We start from the raw sequence: 22,386 nt of genomic DNA on the forward strand, positions 1-22,386 counted from the left end.
ATATATTAGAAATTATTAACTATGAGGTTTTATCGAACCATAAAAACTAAAATTCCAACTTTAAATTCATAAAGACTAAATTGTAACTTTGTCCACCAAAATTGTAATTCAACCAAAGTTTTTTTTTTCTCTCTCCATAAGAAATTCGTGGACGAATTTTTGAACAGGTAATTTTACAAATATAACCGTAGACAATAAAACAAAAATAAAAAAGAGTATTTTTCTTTTCTTTTTTCTCTCTCTCCCCCTCTCGTTTAGGAGAAAAAAAATCTTTTTAATTATGAAATACATATACTTCATGTGAGGTAAATAATTCGTATCAAAGATAGATATCGATACTTTATTTTCGAGTTACGAGTGATTTAACGTATCTATTTTTATGCTATCTTTTTTTAAAATAAAAAGATAAGCAATTCATACTTTTCCTGATCCACTCGTATCGAAACTAAAAAGAAAATAAAAATAAAAGAATACCCTAGAAGCATCTAATCTCCATCTTCACATCTAAGTCCTCACAAAGTCCACAACAATATAACCAACTTGAAAATCTTCAACAATTCAAATAAGAATTCTTCGTTATATTCATACTCATCGTTCTAATATTCTTTTTATTCTCTAATCAATATGAATTAGTTTTTTATTGTATTTTATTTACTATGTTACTTCAACATATTAGATGTTGTTTTTGTTTTGTTTTATAATATTTATACTGTATCTTGTATTATTATCATTAATATGCAAAATTTATCTGTATTTTAGATTTTTTAAGAAAAAAACCTATCTTCAACTCATCAATAACTTAATTTTTAAAAAATTAACTATCGTCATATTATTTCGTATCAATATCTCGTATATTTATGATTGTTTTTAACTTATAAAATCCAATTTTCTAATTCCAATTGTAAGCTTCTGACCATATTTGATTTTTCAGTGGCCGAAACCGAAGCGCACGGCAAGACGGAAGTTCCATCTGTTGAATGTGGAAGTCAATTCTCCATCTCCGATTTTCAGCTCCTCGGTGATCCGGAGAAGGATTTTCCGACGTCGACGCCGCCGGTGAAGTATTCTCTCGGATCTCTTTTCTCTCTCTGTCTTCAGTTTAACAACTCGAAGCAGTTGTGCTCCTTCTGCAGAAGCGCCAGTTGAAGCTCTTCTCTGCAATTCGGGAGGATTCTGAAATGTTTTCTTTAACTTATTCTCACTGAAAAAGCTGACGCGATCTGTACATGATGAACGCCGGTAAGTAATGGAGTCAGTAGTTTTTCCATTTCTTTTGTTTTTAATGGAGTTCTTGTTTTTCCTGATGTCGACATGAATTTCTGCTTAGTTTTTCGAGTAAGTTTCGCGGAATATGGTTTTAACTAGTATAAGAAGTGTTGGTCGCCGAATGTAAAAAATGTACGGTGGAAGTTATTTGTGATGATTGGTTAGTGTTTCACGAAGAGCTAGGTCATATTTCAGTTCTAGTGACATAAGCTGAGCTATTTTCAGTTGATACAGTGAAGAGGTGGCTGTGAGTTGTTGAAGTCTTGTGTTTATAAAAATCAACCCTCAAGCTACTGGGAATTGGCTTGTATTTGAATTAAAATGAAGGATTTTTAGAGACTGGAAAGAAACGGTGATGCTCTTTAAGTTAATTTAAGGCAATTTATTTTCAGTAGCTTCGTTAAGTCTTACATTTTTTTTATATATTTCTTTTTCTTTCGCAGAATAATTGAGTATTTGGAAACTTTGATCCGTTGAACTCTAGTTTCTTGCGTGTATTTCGATCTTACTCAATGTTTTTCATTCCCAAAATAGCTGATCATGCGTCTGATAGTGGTACACAAGTATGAAGGAAAAACGTTGTCTGCACAACGAAACAGCTAAGGTTTTTCGTCGGGACATAATTCTTTTGTATTTTGATGAATGTATTTTTATTTATTTATTTAATTTTTGATAAAGACAATTTTCATTGAGAAAAGAAGAAAGAATGCTAGGGCATATAAAATTGATGAATTTTACATGTAGCCTGATTAAATTAGAAATTCTTTAAGTCATTTGATTTTTCGCATGTTTGTCATAGGGACTGTTGTGATATGATCGAGGTGTCCCTCCGCCATCCACCTTTTTGAGAGAATGGTTGCTTTCTAGGATGTGGGTTATATTGTGGGTGATTTGGGGAGCATAATAGTAGGGTGTTTAGAGGGTGAAGAGGGATCTAGTGATCTTTGGTCCGTTGCTAGATTCTACATCCCTTTGAGCTTTGATTTTGAAGACTTTTTGTAACTATTCTTTGGACACTATTTTGTATGGTTGACATCCCTGTCTTTAGTGGAATTTCCTTTTTTTGTGGGCTTGACTTTTTGTATGTCTTTGTACTCTTTCATTTTTTTGCTCAATGGAAGTTATTTCTATTATAAAAAACATGTAAAATTCATTTTACATGCCTACTATGCCCTCTTTCCATCTGCGAGTAAGTTTTGTGATAATGATCTCGTATCTATACCCATTTTGTTGGGTCTTTTACTTTTTTGGAATTATATTCAAGTTAACTTGGGAACTGAACTGAAATTTGAAAGCCTTTTCATATCATTATCTCAGGATATGATATTAATGATCTTTATCGAGAAGCACAATCCCGTTGGCTGAAGCCTCCAGAAGTGCTCTTTATTTTACAGAATCATGAGAAATATCAGCTGACTGAGGAGGCCCCTAAACAGCCAACTAGTAAGTAACCTTTTTAACTATTGTTTTTCTTTGGAATGATTTTTGATGGCATAGCATGTTAGAGTGTTGTTTTATAACGTTTGGATAATTATTGAACAATGGATTTGCAACAGGTGGTTCCTTGTTTCTTTTTAACAAGAGAGTACTCCGTTTCTTCCGTAGAGATGGTCATAGCTGGAGGAAAAAAAGGGACGGAAGAACTGTTGGAGAAGCACATGAACGACTTAAGGTTTTGTATCATGCAATCATTCCAACTCATTTTCTTAATTACTTTTTCTTCCTGCAGTAATATACCAAGGTGTGATTCTTGGCTACAGTAGTTTGTTCGCTTTTCTTTTCTTCCTCCTCGTTAGGAAGGGATATATATTGCGTAGAAGAGACAACAAGAACACTAACCGGTGGGGGGGGGGGGGGTGAGGGCACGGGTGTATGAAGTCAACCTAATGAATTTTCCAACATTGAGTGCTAAGTAAAAATCACTCATAAAAATTAAGGAGTGCTTAACTCACTTGTTATATTTATGTAACCCAGGGTTAAAAATTGAGCCAAATGTTTAATATGTGAGTTTTCTGATTATCATACACACGCACACCCACCCACGCACTCCTCCCCTTGCCATACGTGTGGTGGAAGACGCTGAAATGCCTACACTTATTAATGTTTTTAGCTTCAATTTTTTTTAAAACTGAGCACGCTAAGTGTAAAAAACAAGATCTGCATTCATAGAATAACTAATAAGTAGTAAACGAAATGATAGCCAGGACTTGCACGTTTGCATGGAATGGAACATACTATGGGAACACTAGTTTTGACCCCAGGACTAATGAAATGCTACAGTGGTAATACCCAAGTAATCGAGTGCTAAAAAAATGAACTATAAGATGTGATTTCAAGCTGGTTAGAGTTACGGTATTGAAAAAAAATTATGAACTTTGGATATGGTTAGTTCAACCACAATATTACCTGATTTCGTGCTATGGAAACTAAAACTTTTTCAGTGGATTACATAAATAGTGCTATACCACCCAGTGATCTGTCTGCATTAGATCTTTTGAGATCACCTAAGTTTTCTTACTGATTGCTCGAGTCTGGATTATTGTTTGTCTTCATGGCTAGGTTGGAAATGCTGAGGCGTTAAATTGCTATTATGCACATGGAGAATACAACCCCAATTTCCAGAGACGTAGCTATTGGATGCTGGATCAGTGAGTGTTCCTTTTCCATTGTTGAATGCAGTCATGTGATTCTGCCTTAAGGCCTACTTTCTAACTCTTGATATAACCATCTTCCCATTCCATCCTTATAAAGCCTGAACACTTCAATTGCTTTATTTATGTTCTACTCATGTTAAATATTCCGCACGTACAATTGGTTGGACAATTAAACTAAGGTTTTTTATAATTCTTTTACTATTTCTATTGTTTAATTATTGAAATAGCACATGAACGTACCCCGATTTTACACCAGAGTAAAAAATTTTGAGTGGAAAACTCATTGAATTTGTTATTTAGGGATGTTTGGGAGTTGACTATTATAGTCAGTGGTTATAATAGTCTGTAGGTTATAATAGTCTGTAATTGGGATGTAGACTATTTTAGTTTGAGTTATACAATCACTAATGGTATGAGGCATTTTGAGGCATTTTGGGTGAAACCAAAAGTAAAGTCGTGAGAGTTTATGCCGTGAACAATATCATACCATTATGGAGATATTTGGAGATCCACTATCCCTAATAAGTGAGTGACACTAGGCCCTAATTTAGCCATGTTGATAGAAGCCTCAAGTGCCAAACAAAAAAGTGGAAAGTCTTAGAAGATGCAGTCATGGTGGTGTCCGTATGTGGTTGGCACTGGAGGTGGTAGTTCGCTAAGTTGAACATTGGAGGTGGTTTTCGTCGAAGGTGGTTGTTAAAGCATGTTGTTGGAGTGAGTCGGTAGTAGTTCTGTTGGTGGTTGTAGCTAGAGTTGGGCGTCAGATGTAGTCGTCGGAAGTGGTCGTCAGAGTTGGCCATCGAAGGTGGTCATTGGAGCATGTCGCTGGTGATGATTGCCGTTGGAGTTGGTCATTGGTGGTGGCCGGCGGGTAGAGTTCTTGGAAACATTGGAGGGAGGGAGAGAAAAAGAGGTGCAGATGGAATTCCTTGATAAATGTGCAAACTTTGATTGTGAACATTGTAGAAGTTGGTGGAGTTGAGTTATTTTACACCAATTTCACAAGTTGGTGGCCGAACATTGTGTTAATTTCTTTTATCTCAACTCATCTCAATGCCCCAAACATCCCCTTAGAGATTTTATTGACGGATAAAAAATTACCGGCTAATTTTGGAACATGAAGGATATAATATAAAGTAATTTTGGAACATAACAGATAACAATAACACTACAATTAAAAAGGTCTGCCATAAACACTAAAATGCTCTCTCCTCTCTCCTCTCTCCCCTTCCCTCCCTCCGGCACCCCATTCCGACCTAACTCTACGCCCTCTCCTCTTTTCCGACCAAGCTTTGCCTATTCTCACCAACCTCAGCCCTCCCCCGTGACTCTTGTCTCATCTATCTCTTATGGCCCTCCCAATGACCCTCCCCTCCAAGCCTATTTTAGCCGTCGAAGTTATTAGTTGTAGAATCAAGGACAGCCATTTCTGTGCCCTCCTCCAAGCTGGTTCAGTAATCATAGAAGATGTGGAAGCCAAAAAGCAAATCTCCTTGTCAAAATCGCAGCTACTTTGGTTTGTGGAAAACATCTCAACCCTTTCGAAACTTCCAACATCCAGCTTCTTTGTCAAAAGCAGTCAAGATGCTTCTGGTGTAACCAAGATTTCTAAGATCAGAGTCTATTCAAATTGGTTTTTAAGATGTGTAGTGTGGCCTGCAATTGGAGGACGATTCTTCATACATGTTCCATCAGGAACTCTTAATTCAGGTTGGCATTCTTTCCTTACCTTGTTAAATGATGCTTTGTCTCTCTTTAAAGCTGAACCGGTGACAAAAAAACCCCTCTTAGTCCCAAACTCATATGCAAACATAGTAAGGGGAAGAAAATCTATGGTTAAGTCTGTTTTTTCAGACAAACAGAGTCCCCTGTCCCCTCAGAGCACCAAAAAACAGAGCAAAATTAATTTTTGGGTTTGAAAACACCAAGATGTCCTCAAGGAAGATTTTAGTAAATTGTGGGTAGTCAACCGTTTTTGTGAATTCAATGAATGGACGGAAGTTTCAGAGGTAGTAAGGCAGTGGTCCAATTCTAAAATTATCATCAATCCTCTTTCAGCGGAATCAGCCTTATTAAAGCTGGAAAAGGGGAATTTGGAAGATTTGATTGAGCATTCGGGTGTGTGGCAAAAAATTGGACATCTTCACCTAAAGTTTGAAAGGTGGAACACCAACTTACATAGCCGGCCAAGGGTAGTTAAAGGATATGGAGGTTGGATTTCAATTAAAAATCTACCATTAGAACTTTGGTGCAAGCAAATTTTCGAAGCAATTGGTACATATTTTGGTGGATTAGAAGCCATTGCCATAGAAACTTTAAACCTCCTCAATGTGGCAGAAGCTAGAATTCAAGTTAAGAAGAATTTATATGGGTTTCTACCAGCAACTTTAGAAGTTTCAGATGAAAACAAGGGAAGCATCTTCCTACATTTTGGTGATATTGAATTCCTAAACCCTCCAAAGAAGGCCAAGATGTTTTTTAATGAAAAGAATCTCTCAAATCCGGTAGACAAAGCTAGATTTAATCAAGTATTGATAGATGAAGGATTAAGTAATTCAAATGAGGCTGAGCAATGGTCCTTCCTCAAGACAGCAGTCAATCACTTGAACTTCTCCAGAAATTCCCTGTTCTCAAAGGAAATTTTGTCCCAAACAACGATGAAAGGTATTAGACAACTGGAAAAGGAGATTCAAGGAACTTCCCTATCAAAAAAGTTAACTCCGGTGGTTTTTCAAACGGATGGAAGAGAAGCCAGCCCGCTGGAAGCTAATATTAATGAAGACCAATCCGGAATTTCCCCTAACCGGTTTAGTGTGAACAAAAAGAAAGAGAAAGAAGAGGAGTCATTAAGAGGAGAGAAGGAGGTTCATTTATTGAAGAGAAAACCTCTAGAAAATCCAACTCATTCCAAAGGAAGTCCAACGGTCTCTACACTACCAATGGCCCCCTTAATCTCCTCTCTCGGAATCCCAGCGGCCTCCAATTTAAATTTATATTCCGAGGAAGTCCAACAGTCTATTTCATTAAAGCAAGGAGAATTTTTAATAATGGACAACCAAAAAGTCCATTTGAAAGCCGCAGCCCCTCCGTGCGGTGGTATTTTGGCCTCCAAGGTATCAAGTGATTTTCCCGCCCATTTAGAAGGTCAATCGTCACTTTCAGTCACTCCCCTTCACACCTACGAATCATTACGAAAAGATTCATTAGGTGGCATTTCCTCATCCTCTCCCTTACCCGGAATTAATCCAAAAAATACAAGCAAGGGCTCCATTTTAAAACCTTTTCGAAAACGCTTCATAAGAAAGAAAACCTCCTTCCAAAACGGCTAGACCTCTTTGTTGAATGCAGACATATTAGAGAATTGTTGCATCAAGGTACAATTACCCTCCGACACTCAGGTCAGTACCTTCTCCCTCTCATCCCTGCTCCTTCTCCTTTTAAGATTTCAAAGTCCGAGACTCACAAGTAGCCTTTATAAGAGGCTTATCTGATCCTCCAACAGAAGATTTCAAAGGCTATGACTCAGATGAAGACTCCCTGTTCAGTATTAGGAGTGATGAGGGTGGCAGTCTAGTCCCTGACTTCCTCCAAGAAGAAGAGTACCCTGATTATGAGCAACAACAAGACTTGCACTGTTTATTTCAACCTGAAGAAAAACTTAACACAGTTAGTATCATCAATTCTTGCATTAAGCCCATCGACAAAGGAGATATTCCCAGCAATCTGATTTCATTGGCAGAGGATTGTGGATTGATCTTGGGTTAATTACAAGAACACACCATGAAAATCATTTCATGGAATACTAGAGGCATGGGTGATGCCTCCAAAAGATTGGCAGTAAGACGATGTGTCAGAAAAGTCAACCCAGATTTGGTCATGATCCAAGAAACCAAGAAAAATTCTTTTGACATCAGATTTATAAAAGAAATTTGGAGTTCCAAAGACATAGGGTGGGAGTATGTGGAAGCACAAGGTCATTCAGGAGGCTTGTTAACCATGTGGGATGAAAGTAAGATCACTGTGATAGAAGTTCTTAAAGGAGGTCATTCATTATCAATTAAGTGCATTACATTATGCAAGAAAACAAGTTGGGTCACAAATGTTTATGGCCCTATGGATTACAAAGAAAGAAATCATATTTGGCCAGAATTATATTCACTTTCAGGGTATTGTTGCGAGTCTTGGTGTATTGGAGGATATTTCAACATCACTAGAAGAATTCAAGAAAGAAATCCAACAGGGAGATTAACAAAAGGGATGAAGAAGTTTAGTAAATTTATTGATTCAGCAAAATTAGTGGAAATCCCCCTTAGTAATGGCCAATTTACTTGGTCAAGAGAAGGTCCTCCAGCTTCTTCTTCACTTCTTGACAGATTTTGGTCTCAAATATTTGGATGATAACTTTGCAAATACTAGAGTAGTAAGATTGACAAGAACATGTTCAGACCATTTTCCAATTCTTCTTGAAGCTGGATCGTTTGAATGGGGGCCATCTCCTTTCAGATTTTGTAACAGTTGGTTATCCATAGTAGAAAGCTGTGAAATTATTAAAGACACTTTGTCAATGGGTGTTCAACAAGGTTGGGCTGGATTTGTCATCTCTATGAAGCTAAGAAAAGTTAAAACGACCCTTAAAGCTTGGCATGTAGATTTTGAGACAGCAAGAAAATCAAGTGAGGAAGTGTTATTAAGAAAATTAGAGGAAATTGATCAACATGTAGAAGCTCATGGGTTAACAGATTCAAACAGAAGTTTGAGAAATGTGTTGATGGCTGAACTTTCTTCCCTTTATAGAACAAACAAAAGAAATCTAAGACAAAAAAGCAAGCTGAATTGGTTAAGTTTAGGGGATGAAAATGCAAAATTCTTTCATAGATTTCTGGATGCTAAAAAAAAGAAGGAATCTGATTTCTGAGCTCATAAATGATCAAGGAGTAGCAACCAATTCTTTCAAAGAGATTGAAGACCTCATCTTAGATTTCTACTCCATTCTATACACCAAGTTTCCAGGTCAAAGAACAGTCCCTCTCAACCTGAAATGGTCCAAAGTGTCTACTGCTGATAATGCAAAGCTGACAGCAAGGTTCTCTTTAGTAGAGATCAAATCTACCCTAAACCTGTTAGGAAAAATAAGACCCCTGGACCGGATGGTTTTGCAGCTGAATTCCTTCTCAAATTTTGGGATTTCTTCAAGGATAAATATCTAGAACTTTTTGAAGACTTCTACAACAATGGAAAGTTAAATTCATGTATAAAAGAAAACTTCATCAACCTCATTCAGAAGAAAAAGGATGCTGCTCGGGTATGTGATTTCAGGCCAATAAGCCTAACTACTTTGTCTTACAAATTAGTAGCTAAAGTATGAGCGGAAAGGCTGAAAAAGGTAATGCCAAGTATAATAGAGACTTCACAAAGTGCTTTTATCGAAGGAAGACAAATATTAGACCCAATTCTTATTGCAAATGAAGTGGTTGAAGACTACCGTTCCAAGGGAAAAAAAGGGTGGATTTTAAAACTTGATTTAGAAAAGGCCTTTGATCGGGTTGATTGGGAGTTTCTTGAAAAAATTCTGGTTGAAAAGAATTTTGACTCAAGATAGATTATGTGGATGATGGGCTGTACTTCTAACACAAAATTCTCAATTTTCATAAATGGAAGATCTTGTGGTAGAATTCAAGCTTCAAGAGGAATAAGGCAAGATGACCCTCTTTCTCCTTTCTCCTTTCTACTAGTTAGTGAAGTCTTAAATGTACTACTGTCCTAGCTTCAAGAAAAAGGCAAGTATGAAGGCTTTATTGTTGGTAAAGACAGAACTCATGTTTCTCTTTTGCAATTTGCGGATGATACTCTAATTTTCTACCAAGATGACGAAGAAAAGCTTAGCAACCTAAGAAAATACTTGAATTATTTGAGTGGTGTTCGGGGTTGAAGGTCAATTGGGAAAAATCAGCTTTATGTGGCATCAATATAGACCATTTCAAGCTACAATCAGAAGCTGCCATCTTAAATTGCAAGGCTGTCTAACTCCCATTTATGTACCTTGGTCTTCCTCTAGTGGGCTACCCTAAACAATTAGCTTTTTGGCAACCAGTGATTGACAAAGTCCAAAGCAAATTGGACAAATGGAAGAGATACAACCTTTGAAGAGGAGGTCGCGCTACCCTTTGTAAGTCGGTTCTTTCTCATATACCAATCTACTATATGTCACTTTTTCAGATGTGAGAAAAGGTGATTCAAACTCTAGAGAGAACATTGAAGGATTTTCTTTGGGAAGGGCATTCCGGAAGCAAAATAAATCATTTGGTTAAATGGAGTATAGTCTCACGGTCCCAAGAAGATGGCCTTCTAGCAAAATGGGGGTGGAGGTTATCATTGAGGAAAACTCACTTTGGAGGAATGTAATTATCAACATTCATGGAAGAAGTAAGTTTGGTTGGCATACTAATGGTAAATTTTCCAGTAGTCTTAGAAGTCCCTGGATTAACATTTCAAGATTCTGGTTAAAAATGGATTCCTTGGCGGCCTTCAAAGTTGGTAACGGTGAAAGGATAAGCTTTTGGAGTGATCCTTGCTTGGATTTGGTTCCTCTAAAAATCTCGTTCCTTAATCTCTTCTCCATCTCCACCAAACCCGAAGGTTCATTACAAGATTATTGGGATGAGATTTCAACCTCTTGGATTTTTCATTTTAGAAGACTGTTAAAGGATGAAGAGGCAGAAAACTTTCAGCTTCTGACTGGAAAACTCTATCACTGTAAACTTAATTCGATTCCTGATAAAAGACGGTAGTCTTTAGAACCAAGTGGGTTTTTCTTAGTCAAGTCTCTTGTAAAGCATCTATCCTTCTCCTCCCGAATTGGTCAGCTACTAGAATCAGCCTTATGGAAGTCCAAGAGTCCTAGAAGGGTAAATATACTGATTTGGATCATGCTAAATGGCTCACTTAACGGTGCAGATATCCTCCAAAGGAAGTTACCTACTCACTATATTTCTCCACAGGTTTGCTCTCTTTGTTGGGTAAACTTAGAATCACTCTTACACTTGTTCTTCCAGTGTGTTTTTGTAGAAAATTGTTGGACATCTCTTTTTAACTGCTTTAATGTCAGCTGGGTTCTTGATAATGATTTTAAGGCTAATGTGCTTCAACTATTGATCGGCTCATATTTGAAGAAGAAGCCAAGATTACTTTGGACCAACGCAGTTAAAGCTTTATTATCAGAAATTTGGTTTGAAAGGAATCAAAGAGTGTTTCAAGACAAAGCTTCTACTAGCTCCTTTAAATTTGATATCGCCCATATCAATGCCTCTTCTTGGTGCTCTCTTTCCAAAGCTTTTCAAGACTTCTCTTTACAAGACATCAACCTCAATTGGAATGCCTTCATTTTTCCGCTCTCTTGATTTTGTAACAGCATAGTGCTGGTTATTAATTTTCAGTTTATCCTTCGGTTGTAAGCCTTGTCATATGCAAGATCCTCTTCATTTTGTACTTAGCTATGGATTCTAGTCCTTCTAGGAGATGATGAGAATGCTAGGGAGGTCAATCTAGTTGAGATGTCCTGGTGCATTTGCTGATCCTTTTTGCGCTTTTTAGTGTGTTGGATTGTTTTGCACTTTATGTTTGTTTCCTTTTCTTCACTTGTAACATCTTTCATTATCTTAATGAAGTGGTTTGTTTCTTGTTCAAAGTTACAATAACACTGCAATTAGCTTCATTATCTGAATTGGGAGAGTTTCATTGTTTTTTTAGTTGCTATCTCTCTCTTTGTACTTTTGGTTATTCCATTTTCAGATTTTTCTTTTATTTCGTTTCTTTGTACTTTGGAGTGTTGGTCTCTTTTTATGCTCTTAATGAAAAGTTTGGTATCATTTTTTTTAAAAAGGAAAAATACCTTTTTGGTCCCTAGGTTTTGGATTTAGTTTCTATTTGGTCCTTAGGTTTCAAAATATTATACATTTAGTACTTAAACTTTGAGTTTGGTTTTAATTTAGTTCCTAAGTTTCTTAATGTTACTATTTTACCCTTGAGATTTGAGTTTTGTTTCTATTTGGTTTTTAGGTTTCAAGATTTACATTTTTAACCTCAATGTTTGACTAAATACTCTCTTTCCGGCTCTAATGATAATGTCTATTAATTAATTTAAAAGAGGTAAAAGAATTATAATTAATTAAGTTTCACTATTTTTTTATCACTATTAAAGTTAAATTTAAAATTTCACTTCATTGTTATTTTAAATTAATTAATAGACATTTACGTCAATAATTAAAAGTGAGTATTTAATGAAAAATTGAGGTTAAAAGTGTAAGTCCCAAAACCAAGAGACCAAATTGAAACAAAACTCAAACCTAAAGAGTAAAATTATAACATTTTGAAACCTAGGGACTAAATTGAAACCAAACTTAAAACTTGGGAATTAAATGAAACCTAGAGACCAAATAGAAACTAGACCCAAAACTTAGGGACCAAAAGATATTTTTCCCCAAAAATAATGTAAAGTAATGTTTGCAGTCAGTTGGATAGTTCATTTCCTAGCTTCACTTTTCATTACAATACATAGGAGAGTATGATTCAAATAATTGAGACTAGCATTTCTCATATATTGAATCGATTTTAAAGCTCTGATTTTTAAAGAAAACATCTGCAAGGATTATGGTAAAGGAAACCCAAAAAAAGGAGAGCTTTCTGTGGGAAGGGTAGTTAAGAAATGATTTCAATTTCCGGAAAAATAAAGAGTATTTAAAGGAGGTGAACACCCAACAAAGAGAACTAATTGGCAATGAGGAGGGGTAAGTGGCCAAGTGTCAGGACCCAAACATAAGCCGGCCAGTATGGACCAGTGAAAATATGAAGCACATTCAACAGTTGAACACCAATGCAGATTAAGTTATCACCTATTTATTTATATAATGCTGTGAGCAAGTGCATTTATGTTGAGTTTGTCATTATAAATTTATATGCTGATATTCAATTTTCTTGGCAGGTCATGTGACCACATTGTTCTTGTACACTACAGAGATATCAGTGAGGTGAATTACTACAGTAACAGAATAGATAAAGCAAGAATGAGCTAATAATGCCACTATTCTTTTGTATTATACAGTGTCACTATTCATTTATCTCTAATACAGCACCAATATCTTTCTCTTTTGCAGTTTGCATCCTTGTTTTCTTTTTTTTTTTGAAAAAGAAATAAGACCGTTCATGGATATAATGAAACGAGTCTAATGCTTAAAATATAATAAAACAGAAACTGAAAGTAAACATACAAGTAAAGATACAAACTAATTAAACAGAAAATATGAAAGCAATCCAGTTCAAACAAATGTTTTGTATAGAATAATTAGAGAAAGCCTTAGAACAAGAACACTATGAGGAAGCTAGAAGACGAGCTGAATGCAATTGAATAGACTAAGAAAGGGATTTCTCATGAAAAATCGTTGATTTCGTTGAAACCAAATCTTAGATAGAAGAGTTTTTACTCCATTGGACCACAATATCTGTGATCTGTTTGCCAAAAGAGGGCCCACCAAAATCTGTAGAATATTATCCTGAAAAGACTTATGGAAACTCCACTAAAGCTGGAAAATAGAAAATAAATTCCCTCATGTTGATTTAGCAAAGCAACATGTTAAAGTTAATTAGGGTTTATTTCAATTATTATTTTTCTTGTATCTTTTCCGTATCTAGTTTTTCCTTTCTAGTATTTTTCCTTTTATGTTTCTTTCCTTTGTTGGGTCTGTTGGTGTCTATCTGTGAAGCACAAACACTTTATTTTGGATGAAGTGTCAGGGTCGGACACGTGTTTGACAACATCACGTGCGGACACACGCCTAACACATATCAGACACGCGAAATTTGGTCTTTTTTTTTTTTTTTTTTTTGAAAAGGAAACGATTCATTGTATTATAAATAAAGATGAGCGAAAGCTCTAAGTACAAGAGAGTTATACAAAGAGCAAAGCGAGAATACAGGTGCTTGTGAAAGGATCAGGAGATGCACCCGAGGTCTCAACTAGGTTGACACTCCCTTAGCATCCTCATCATATCCAATTCTATCCCATGACTGAGAGATAAGAGAACAAGATTACAAAAGAGGACAAGCCTAAAAGAGACAAAAAGTGAAAAACTAAGGATGAAGCCAAAACAGTGGCGTGAAAATAATAAAAATATAAAAAAAGGTTCAATATGCGTTGCTGAGAAATCTGGAAAATCTGGAGGATTTTAGTGCTGTCCGTTGGGAGGGGTTGAGATAAAGGTCTCCAATTGAGGTTGAAGTCTGAAAGGCTATAGGCACGGAAAGGGTCAGAGAGGAGCACCAGGAGGAGCGCTTGACGACGGGCGGCTTCAAGCGATCTTGGCAACTAGTGACTTTGTTATGGAAAATTCTTTGGTTCCTTTCAAACCAAAGGTCTACACAATTAAGACTTCTACAAACATGCACCATAACAAAACGGATAGATTTGTGGGAGGTGGGTCCGGCAAAGGAGCTGAAACACATTACTTTTGAAATCAATTGCACAAGGTCCATGGAAGATTGAAAAAAACACATCAGCTTATTCCAACACCAACTTGAGTAGGGGCATGTTAAAGAAAAGGTGAAGCGAGTACTCGCTGTGATGTAGGCAGAGTGGGCATATTGAGGGGGAAAGGGAGGATGCTGGTTGCTTCTTCTGGAAGGACTTCGGCTACATTCAGCTGACCGAAAAGCATAATCCAAATGAGGATGTTGAATCTTCTTGGGCCTTTTGTTTCCAATATCCGGGCTTGTCTATTGGTTCTAGAATTTTTCAAATAATTCATATCCAACCCTTTGATATAAAGAAGCGGTCTAGTAGGAACTTGAAAACAATGATGCCTTCCCTTGACCATGTAAAACTTCCCATTATTCAATCGTACTTTATAAGTTTTGCTTGCTCAATGAATCTTATTAAACTTTTCATGCTTCTAGTGCTTCTACCAAGGGAACTCTTTCGTGTGCCCATCTTGTGATATTAAAATTGCACCCATACACCCATGCAACTTCACAATAAGCTACCAGGATAGAATTTTCTTCCCACTATCAAACTTTCTTTCTTTATAATCGGTGCCCATATACATTAGTAAACCTCAACAAGTCTTTTTTGCAATAGTGTTGCACTTAATTGAGAGAGAGTAACCGCCTTTGAGGGTTTCTATTACTGAAATTAGGCTTGTGTTCCCCACATTGTTAACAGCCCACCCGAAGCACCAAAAGATTCAACAAATTCCCCATTCAATCTTCTTTAGAACTCCATAAAGATTTAATGAAGCTTGCATCAATAATTTTTCTTTCTTGGATTCTTGAAATTAACACAATTGAAGGGTTATTTTCTGTAAGAATCGTTTAAGGGCCAATCTTTTATTAATGTCTTTGAGTCCTCTTAGTGTCCATGAAACATTCTTCATCTTTCGAGATCAAATATAATTTCAACAAATGTTAGACCAGTAACAAGCTGCATTCAGTGACTAAGCTCAGAAGGTGTGGTGGGAGGTCAGAAGGGGCTGGAAGGGCAGGGTTGGAGAGAATATCTCGACAATAGGTTCCTCCCCTGTTGAAACAGGGTATTTAGGTCAGCAAGTATGGTTTCTTCTAGAATTGACTCATTTTGAACTTCTAAGTGCTAGCCAATCAATTTCCTCTTAACTGATGCTAAAGGGGGAGTCAGTGGGGGCAGTCTCTTTCACTGGTTGAATGAAGTTTGGGGGGGGGGGGGGGGGGGGAAGGGGGTTTTTCTTTTGGTGGTGGTCCAGACGGGGAAGTGAAAATGAATTAATCTGACTTGTTCTTAAGAGACTGTTTTGGAAAAGTCTCTTGGGGTTGGGGGAGGCTGAGCTGAGGGTGAGTCCGAGGCTTTTGGGATGCTTCTCAAATGCTTCTCTCAAATGCTTTCTTCTGATAAAGTGTTTGGGAAAGGTTTTGAAGAGGCAGGAGGGGTGGCGAACTCTGGTTGGCCTTTTCTGGTTTGTTTTGCTAGGTTTAAGGGCAGATTTTATGTTTAGGGGAGGGAGAGGCGGCTTGGGGAAAGCAGAAACAGTGGAGGAAGGTGCTTTGCTAGGGCAAGGGAGAACAGGGTAAGGCAGAGGCCGGCTGTTTGGTGAAAGGGGGCAGGGAGGACGGCTGGTCTGGAAAAACTGGGGAGAGCAGAGGAGAGTAGTTGAGACAGAGAGTAGGGGAAAAGGAGAACTGATGAGGGGCTTTGGTTTCGGGCTTGGCTATGGCTTGCTCGGTCGAGGAAGAGGCTGGGTGAAGCACTTCATTACAGGGGATGCAAAGTTTTGCTTTCTTGTTTACTTATTTGTTTATTTGAATTTTTGACACGCTGGGACACGTGCGGGACACACACGTTCTATTATTTATTTATTTATTATTTTAACCTTCAAATTAAAAAAAAAAAAAATACATAGAACCCTACTTTAACATTACAGTTGCCAACCCTTTCATTTTCTTTCCATCTCCATTGCATCTTTCCTTCATCGATCGCTGCTCCTGTCCATTGGACACAGCCACCCCTTGTTGGACGACCATCACCCCGTTGTCGGACGACCGTTGCTCAAGGTTTCATTTCTGTTGTTTTTTTCCCTTCTTCTCTCCATATTTTGGTTTTCTCACTTTTGATTCTAGTGATTTTTTTTTAAGTAAGAATGAAAAAAAAGTAGTAACTATTAGGTTATATTTTCTTTAAAGTTTAGCCCATTCAATTTTTTTTATCAGATGACATCTTCCTCCTCATCTACATCTAGTAAGAGTGGTAAATCATCAACGATTCCTTTAGTAGCAACTACAATCTCATCCTCTAGTGTTGAACATGAATCAAAACCACTTTGACAATATGTGACCAATAATCAAATATTGAATGAAGGAGGTGGAAACATTTCTTGGCAATGTAATTTTTTTCATTGCTTAAAATAGAGTTCTTATACCAGGGTTAGAGCTTATTTATTAGGCTTAGATGATTATGGAATTTGAGTGTGTAGTAAAGTTACCCCCACGATAAGGCCGACATACAGAGATTAAAAGATGAGGTGAAAGATCGTATGGCTAAAAGGACTCCTAGAAATGTTCCTTTACCACCTTCGTTTGTACCTTTTGGTGGAATTTTTTTTTTGAACAAGAAATAAACCACTTCATTAAGATAATGAAAGCTGTTACAAGTAAATGAAAGGAAACAAACACTAGGAAACAAAACAAAATAGAACAGAGGATCAGTAAATGCACCAGGACATCTTAACTAGGTTGACACCTCCGTAGCGCTCTCATCATCTCCTAAAAATTAGAGCAAAGAGTCTTAAACAGAGAACAAAGCTGAATAAACCATGCTTGAGACAAAGGCTTACATCAAATGAAGATTTGAAAATTAAACTATGGCCAAAAAACTAAGTAATTACAAAATCATGAAAGCGGGAAAATGAAGGAAAAGTGAGCAAATCTCCCTCTTCTTCTACCTTTGAGCAAAAGAAAAGGAAAAGTGCTCCAAGTGCAATAGAACAATCATTTAATATGACATCAAGGGACCAATTACATTCAATTATTGCACGGATGTTTTATTCTTCAAGATTGCCTTTTCATTTAGCAAGAAATCCATACTATAAAAAATCGTATACTTATGCTGCAAATAATTTATTGTCGGGATATTTGCCTCTTGGATATAATTTGTTGAGAACAACTCTTCTTTAGAGGGAAAAGACAAATATTCAAAGATCATTACAACCTAATTAAAATACATGGAAGCAAATGGGCATAAGGTGCAACTCAAGGCGACAAGTCCCTTGATCGCCTCAAGGCGAGAGGAGACAAAAAGGTGACGCCTGAGCGAAACGAGGCACAATAAATAAATAAATAATATATGTAGAACATAAGGTTATATGCGCATAAAAAGCCTAAAAGATTAATGATAATAAATTGTAAAGAATCCAAATATTATATAATAAAATAAATAATAAGATAAAACTTCTTGAAAAAAAATTAAGATAATATTTCACACCCCACCCACTGAAATATTTAATAATAGAACATACAAATATTAAGATGGTCATTTCTTATTAGAAAACAATGTAAAACAACAAAAGAAATATCTAAAAAAAAATATTTAATTCAAACACTTTTTTATCGTGTCAGACACCTATTCGGAGCATGTCTGGTCTTCTTAGGTTATGATAGTACTTGATTCGTGTGTGGGTGTGGGTATTTTTTAAACCTATGTTTCATTATAGATTTTTGTGCTAGTTTTTTTCAAGGTTCCTCGAATTCCCAAACCCACTGATTTTTGTGCCAGCAATTCCGTGTTTGTAATATCTGTATGTATTCGGCAAGAGATGTTTTCTATTCTCAGGGATAACAGATAATATTGGTGGAACCATTATGACATTTAAGCACATATTTATTCTATTTTTAGTAAATTTATCCAACACTCATATGAGATTTCTGCTGCAGGGAAGGTCTGGGACGGAAAGTGTTCCACAATTGTCTCCAGCATCAGTTTCTACTTCTGGTTCCTATTCGTCCCAAAATCTTGGTCCGGAATATCAACTGACTTCATTGAGCCCAGGGTCTGTAGAAGTTACTTCAGACACTGGCAACCATACTATTTGGTCAAATGGCGTGGATGGACAGTATGAAGTATCAGAATTTAAAAGTTCAAACGATCGTGATGTTTCTCAAGCTTTGAGAAGGATAGAGGAGCAGTTAAGTTTGAATGAAGACAGCTTGAAAGACATTGGTCCATTTTATGGTGATGAGGAAGGTTCAAATTCTAACCTTATAGACTACTATGAGATGTCCAATGAGGATCACTTTTCAGTGCTTCAACATTCAGAAAATGCTGTCCATGATAATACTTATACATCGTTTGAGATGCAAGGTAATTTCAACGCAGTGGTGCTGTTTCAGGATACCATTTTGTAAAGCTTTATCTTTTATATGGAGAATTGTGGAGAGCTTATCAATGATCAAGTTGCTTGTTGGAGTCCCGTGAATCTGAGGCTCTTAATTTTACTTACTACGTTGAGGTTGCTTTCTTGAGTTGTTATATTTCTGTTGTTAACTCGAGTTATGGTTATCTGTGTTACCAGCTTTTCCTATGCTAGGAAGCTGCACTTCTACAGAATATTCTTCACCACTAGACACTCAGGATGTTAATTCCAAATACAACATACCATTTCTTAAACAAGAACAAGGAAATTCGTTTGAAGTTGATACCAGTTTAATTGTTGCACAAGTGCAGAAATTTACAATCCGCCAAATAGTACCTGAGCAGGGTTCTGCCACTGAGAGTACCAAGGTACTTGTAATTTTTTGTATTCCTGGCCGTGATGATCATATAGTGCCTTCTACAGTTCAATAGTTTGTTATTCACTTATGCTTGATGGCTGCCCTTGATAGTATAGTGAATACATTGTGCTTAATTAACTGCTTTCTTAGATGAACTATTGTGAGGTTGAGGCTATTGTAATGGTGTGTATCCGTTGTTGACCTGTTAATCCACTGTCTGTCTTGATAAACTTTTAAATCTATTAAATCAACGTAAGTTGACAGATTGTGATAAATTTAGTTATATCAATATGATGTAGCCTAAATGCTAAAAGGAGAGAAATCTCCTAGAATCAAATCAAGAGTCTTTTTATTAATGAGAACGTGTCCTAATATAAGGAGGCTCTCTCTATTTATAGAGAATTACAAGAGTCCCAAAAAGATAACTAAGAGAGATTAAAACTAAATTGGTAAATAAAATGTAATTAATCAAGGATTAACCAAGATTAACTTGATTTTACTAAAATATTCCTATTACCTATTACACCATATTCTATCCCTCCAAAAGAAACTCGTCCTCGAGTTTTAAAACGGAAGCCACTGAAAAGGAAACACCTTTGAACAACTGATATCAATAACATCCAAGTTTCTTGAGCCCAATTAGTAGGTGAAATATTTATCTTTTTCCTGCAAATCCAATTAATAGGTGGTATATTTATCTTTTTCTTGTAAATCCTTTATAGGATCTCCAACAATAATCTTCTGGTGATATGATCCTCAATTGGTGAAAATAAATCCTTTGACAATGTGAAACCCTTATCGAAAATTTGAAAATTGTTTGTCTTTAGGTATGGTCAGAAAATGGAAGATGCAAATTCTTTATGTAATTCTTTTGGTATGCTTTGGCGACACATGCAGGTTGGGTCAACTGGGTAATGGGTCAAATCTTTTGAATTGTGTCGTGCAACGGATAGGCCAATCTCATCTTCTTCCTCACACGAGTCACCTTTGTCAACTTTCAATTCGACCTCTTGTATGTTCAATCTATTCCACTCGGAAACCCAATTTTTTTCAATTTCAAATATATCATCTTCCACGTTATTTCGTGATCGACTGCAATTAGGGTTTCGAACCTTTTTGAAGTAGGACGCCCGTGGGTATTGTTTTCTTTTGCTTCTGTCGTGTCTTTGCTTTCAACGTCCGCACCATCATTCTCATTAATTGATTGTTCCTCCTCGTTCGTTTCATATTGTGCAGTTTTAGAGTTAATCTCATTGGTCTTTTTAACCTTGCTGTCGACAGTTTCTTCAATTTTCTTTTTGTGCGGTTAGTCTTCATCTTTACAATGGGTTTCTTTTCAATTGTTTCTGGCCCGATTTCACAGCCCCATTGGATGGATTCTTGATTTTCTTGCATTAATTCTTTTCTAAATTCTTGCAAATGTTTAAAAATTTGCTCCATGTTTTGAGTCATCTTTCCCAACAAATGTTGGATCTTCTTGGCACCCTTCTTCATTTCCTCCAATACTTCGGGATTTATGTACAAATTGGGTGTTCTTGAATAAGTTTCTTCATCTAAATTGTTGTAGGACCGATTCTTGAATTTTCCCGAACATGTTTTGAACCTTCTTGGCCGTTCTTCATAGCACGAATATTAATTTCTGTCCTAAAATGCATTAGAGATCTTCTATAAAATTCCTTTCTTGGATGATTCTTCAAGCTTCTTCTTGATTTTCTTGAATTTAAAGGGTTCCCCCTAGTTAGATGTGTGTTGTTTGGCAACGAGCACAACTCACGAAGCTCTCTTTTGTGATCGGCGTCGTCAAGAGTTTCCTGGACTTCCACCGGTGGCAGTCAGCTTGGCCGAGATCGAACTCTCTGATACCAATTTGATGTAGCCTAAATGCTAAAAGGAGAGAAATCTCCAAGAATCAAATCAAGAGTCTTTTTATTAATGAGAACGTGTCCTAATATAAGGAGGCTCTCTCTATTTGTAGAGAATTACAAGAGTCCTAAAAGGATAACTAAAAGAGATTAAAACTAAATTGGTAATTAAAATGTAATTAATCAAGGATTAACCAAGATTAACTTGATTTTACCAAAATATTCCTATCCTATTACATAACAATACTTTAATATTCTCCCTCACTTGTGGGCTTGGAGATTTATAGAAAGCCCTACATATGGAAATCAATATTAATTGGGGAGGAAATAATGCAACAAGAGAGTGAACATAGAACTTCCTTCTCTGATACCATGTTAAATCACCAATCAATCCAAAAACTTAGAATAGAATTTAATTATAGACTTATGAAGTTCAAGTTGAACAGTAGGTAAGTACCTTTCTGTCCGACTCTTCTCTTCACTTTTTCGATAACCTCCTTCACCTCCAATCAATCTCCATCCCTTCCCTCAGACCTTTCCTTCCCGTCCGACCACCTCCATTCCAGCTCTGACTACTCCCCATTTTCTATCTTTACACCCATTCATAATCTAAAACCATGGAGGTTAAAAGGTGTATTATTTGTGATCATTTCTTCTGTATGTGGAAAGATGACAACGGTTTCTTTGTGGAAGATATGAAAAGAGGACAAAAAGTATTCTTCTCAAGGACTGTGGCACAGTGGCTCGATATCAACATGAAAAGGTTATTGAACAGTCCGACTTTTGAGTTCTTTTTACTTAAGGAAAGAGCCGATCAAAGTGTTATTCGCCTTTCAAAGTTTCGTGTAAATGAATGTTGCTTTCTGGAGTGTGCGGTCTGGCCTTCAACAAGAGGGAGGAAGAACATTCATATTCCTTATGGTGATGGTAAGTTCGGCTGGCAAGAGTTCAATGAAATGGTTAGTTTTTGTATCAAAAGATCCTTGGCCTCCCCTGCCCATTCAGATAATATTCAACATTCAATTATTGGAGAAAAGAATGAGATGAGGCTAAGGTGGGCAAACAAATTTTTGTTGCATCATAGTCGAATCGGAAAATGGAAAAAAATATTGGGTTTAGAACCTCTGCTTCAGTGCTTGATAAACAGAGTATTAAGACCTCTGTTTTTATACCCGATAAACAGAGTATGCATCAACAATGGATCATTAAGAATTCAGAAGTATTTCAAGCAGATTTTAATAATATATGGGTTGTTTCGCGCCTCTTTGAGTTCGATAGTTGGTTAGAGATCACTAAAACATTGAAACCCTACTTTCAATCAA

At 36.6% G+C, this 22,386-nt stretch overlaps 1 protein-coding gene across 3 annotated transcripts in view; it reads left to right on the top strand.

The window, feature by feature from the left end:
* The first annotated feature begins 892 nt into the window (after nt 1-892).
* LOC120067171 (calmodulin-binding transcription activator 4) overlaps nt 893-22,386 on the top strand; it is a 39,493-nt gene continuing 17,999 nt past the window's right edge. Inside the window, exons 1-8 of one of the 3 annotated variants that reach the window (XM_039018642.1) lie at nt 893-1,061; nt 1,117-1,239; nt 2,584-2,709; nt 2,823-2,938; nt 3,826-3,914; nt 12,898-12,943; nt 18,366-18,792; nt 19,004-19,212. In XM_039018642.1, the coding sequence (XP_038874570.1) occupies nt 1,227-1,239; nt 2,584-2,709; nt 2,823-2,938; nt 3,826-3,914; nt 12,898-12,943; nt 18,366-18,792; nt 19,004-19,212 (1,026 nt within the window). In that variant the 5' untranslated portion in view covers nt 893-1,061; nt 1,117-1,226. The remainder of the gene's footprint in view (nt 1,062-1,116; nt 1,240-2,583; nt 2,710-2,822; nt 2,939-3,825; nt 3,915-12,897; nt 12,944-18,365; nt 18,793-19,003; nt 19,213-22,386) is intronic. The other 2 variants (XM_039018643.1, XM_039018644.1) reach the window with 2 other exon arrangements.

This window comes from Benincasa hispida, chromosome 12, assembly GCF_009727055.1.
Source record: "Benincasa hispida cultivar B227 chromosome 12, ASM972705v1, whole genome shotgun sequence".
Lineage (NCBI taxonomy): Eukaryota > Viridiplantae > Streptophyta > Magnoliopsida > Cucurbitales > Cucurbitaceae > Benincasa > Benincasa hispida.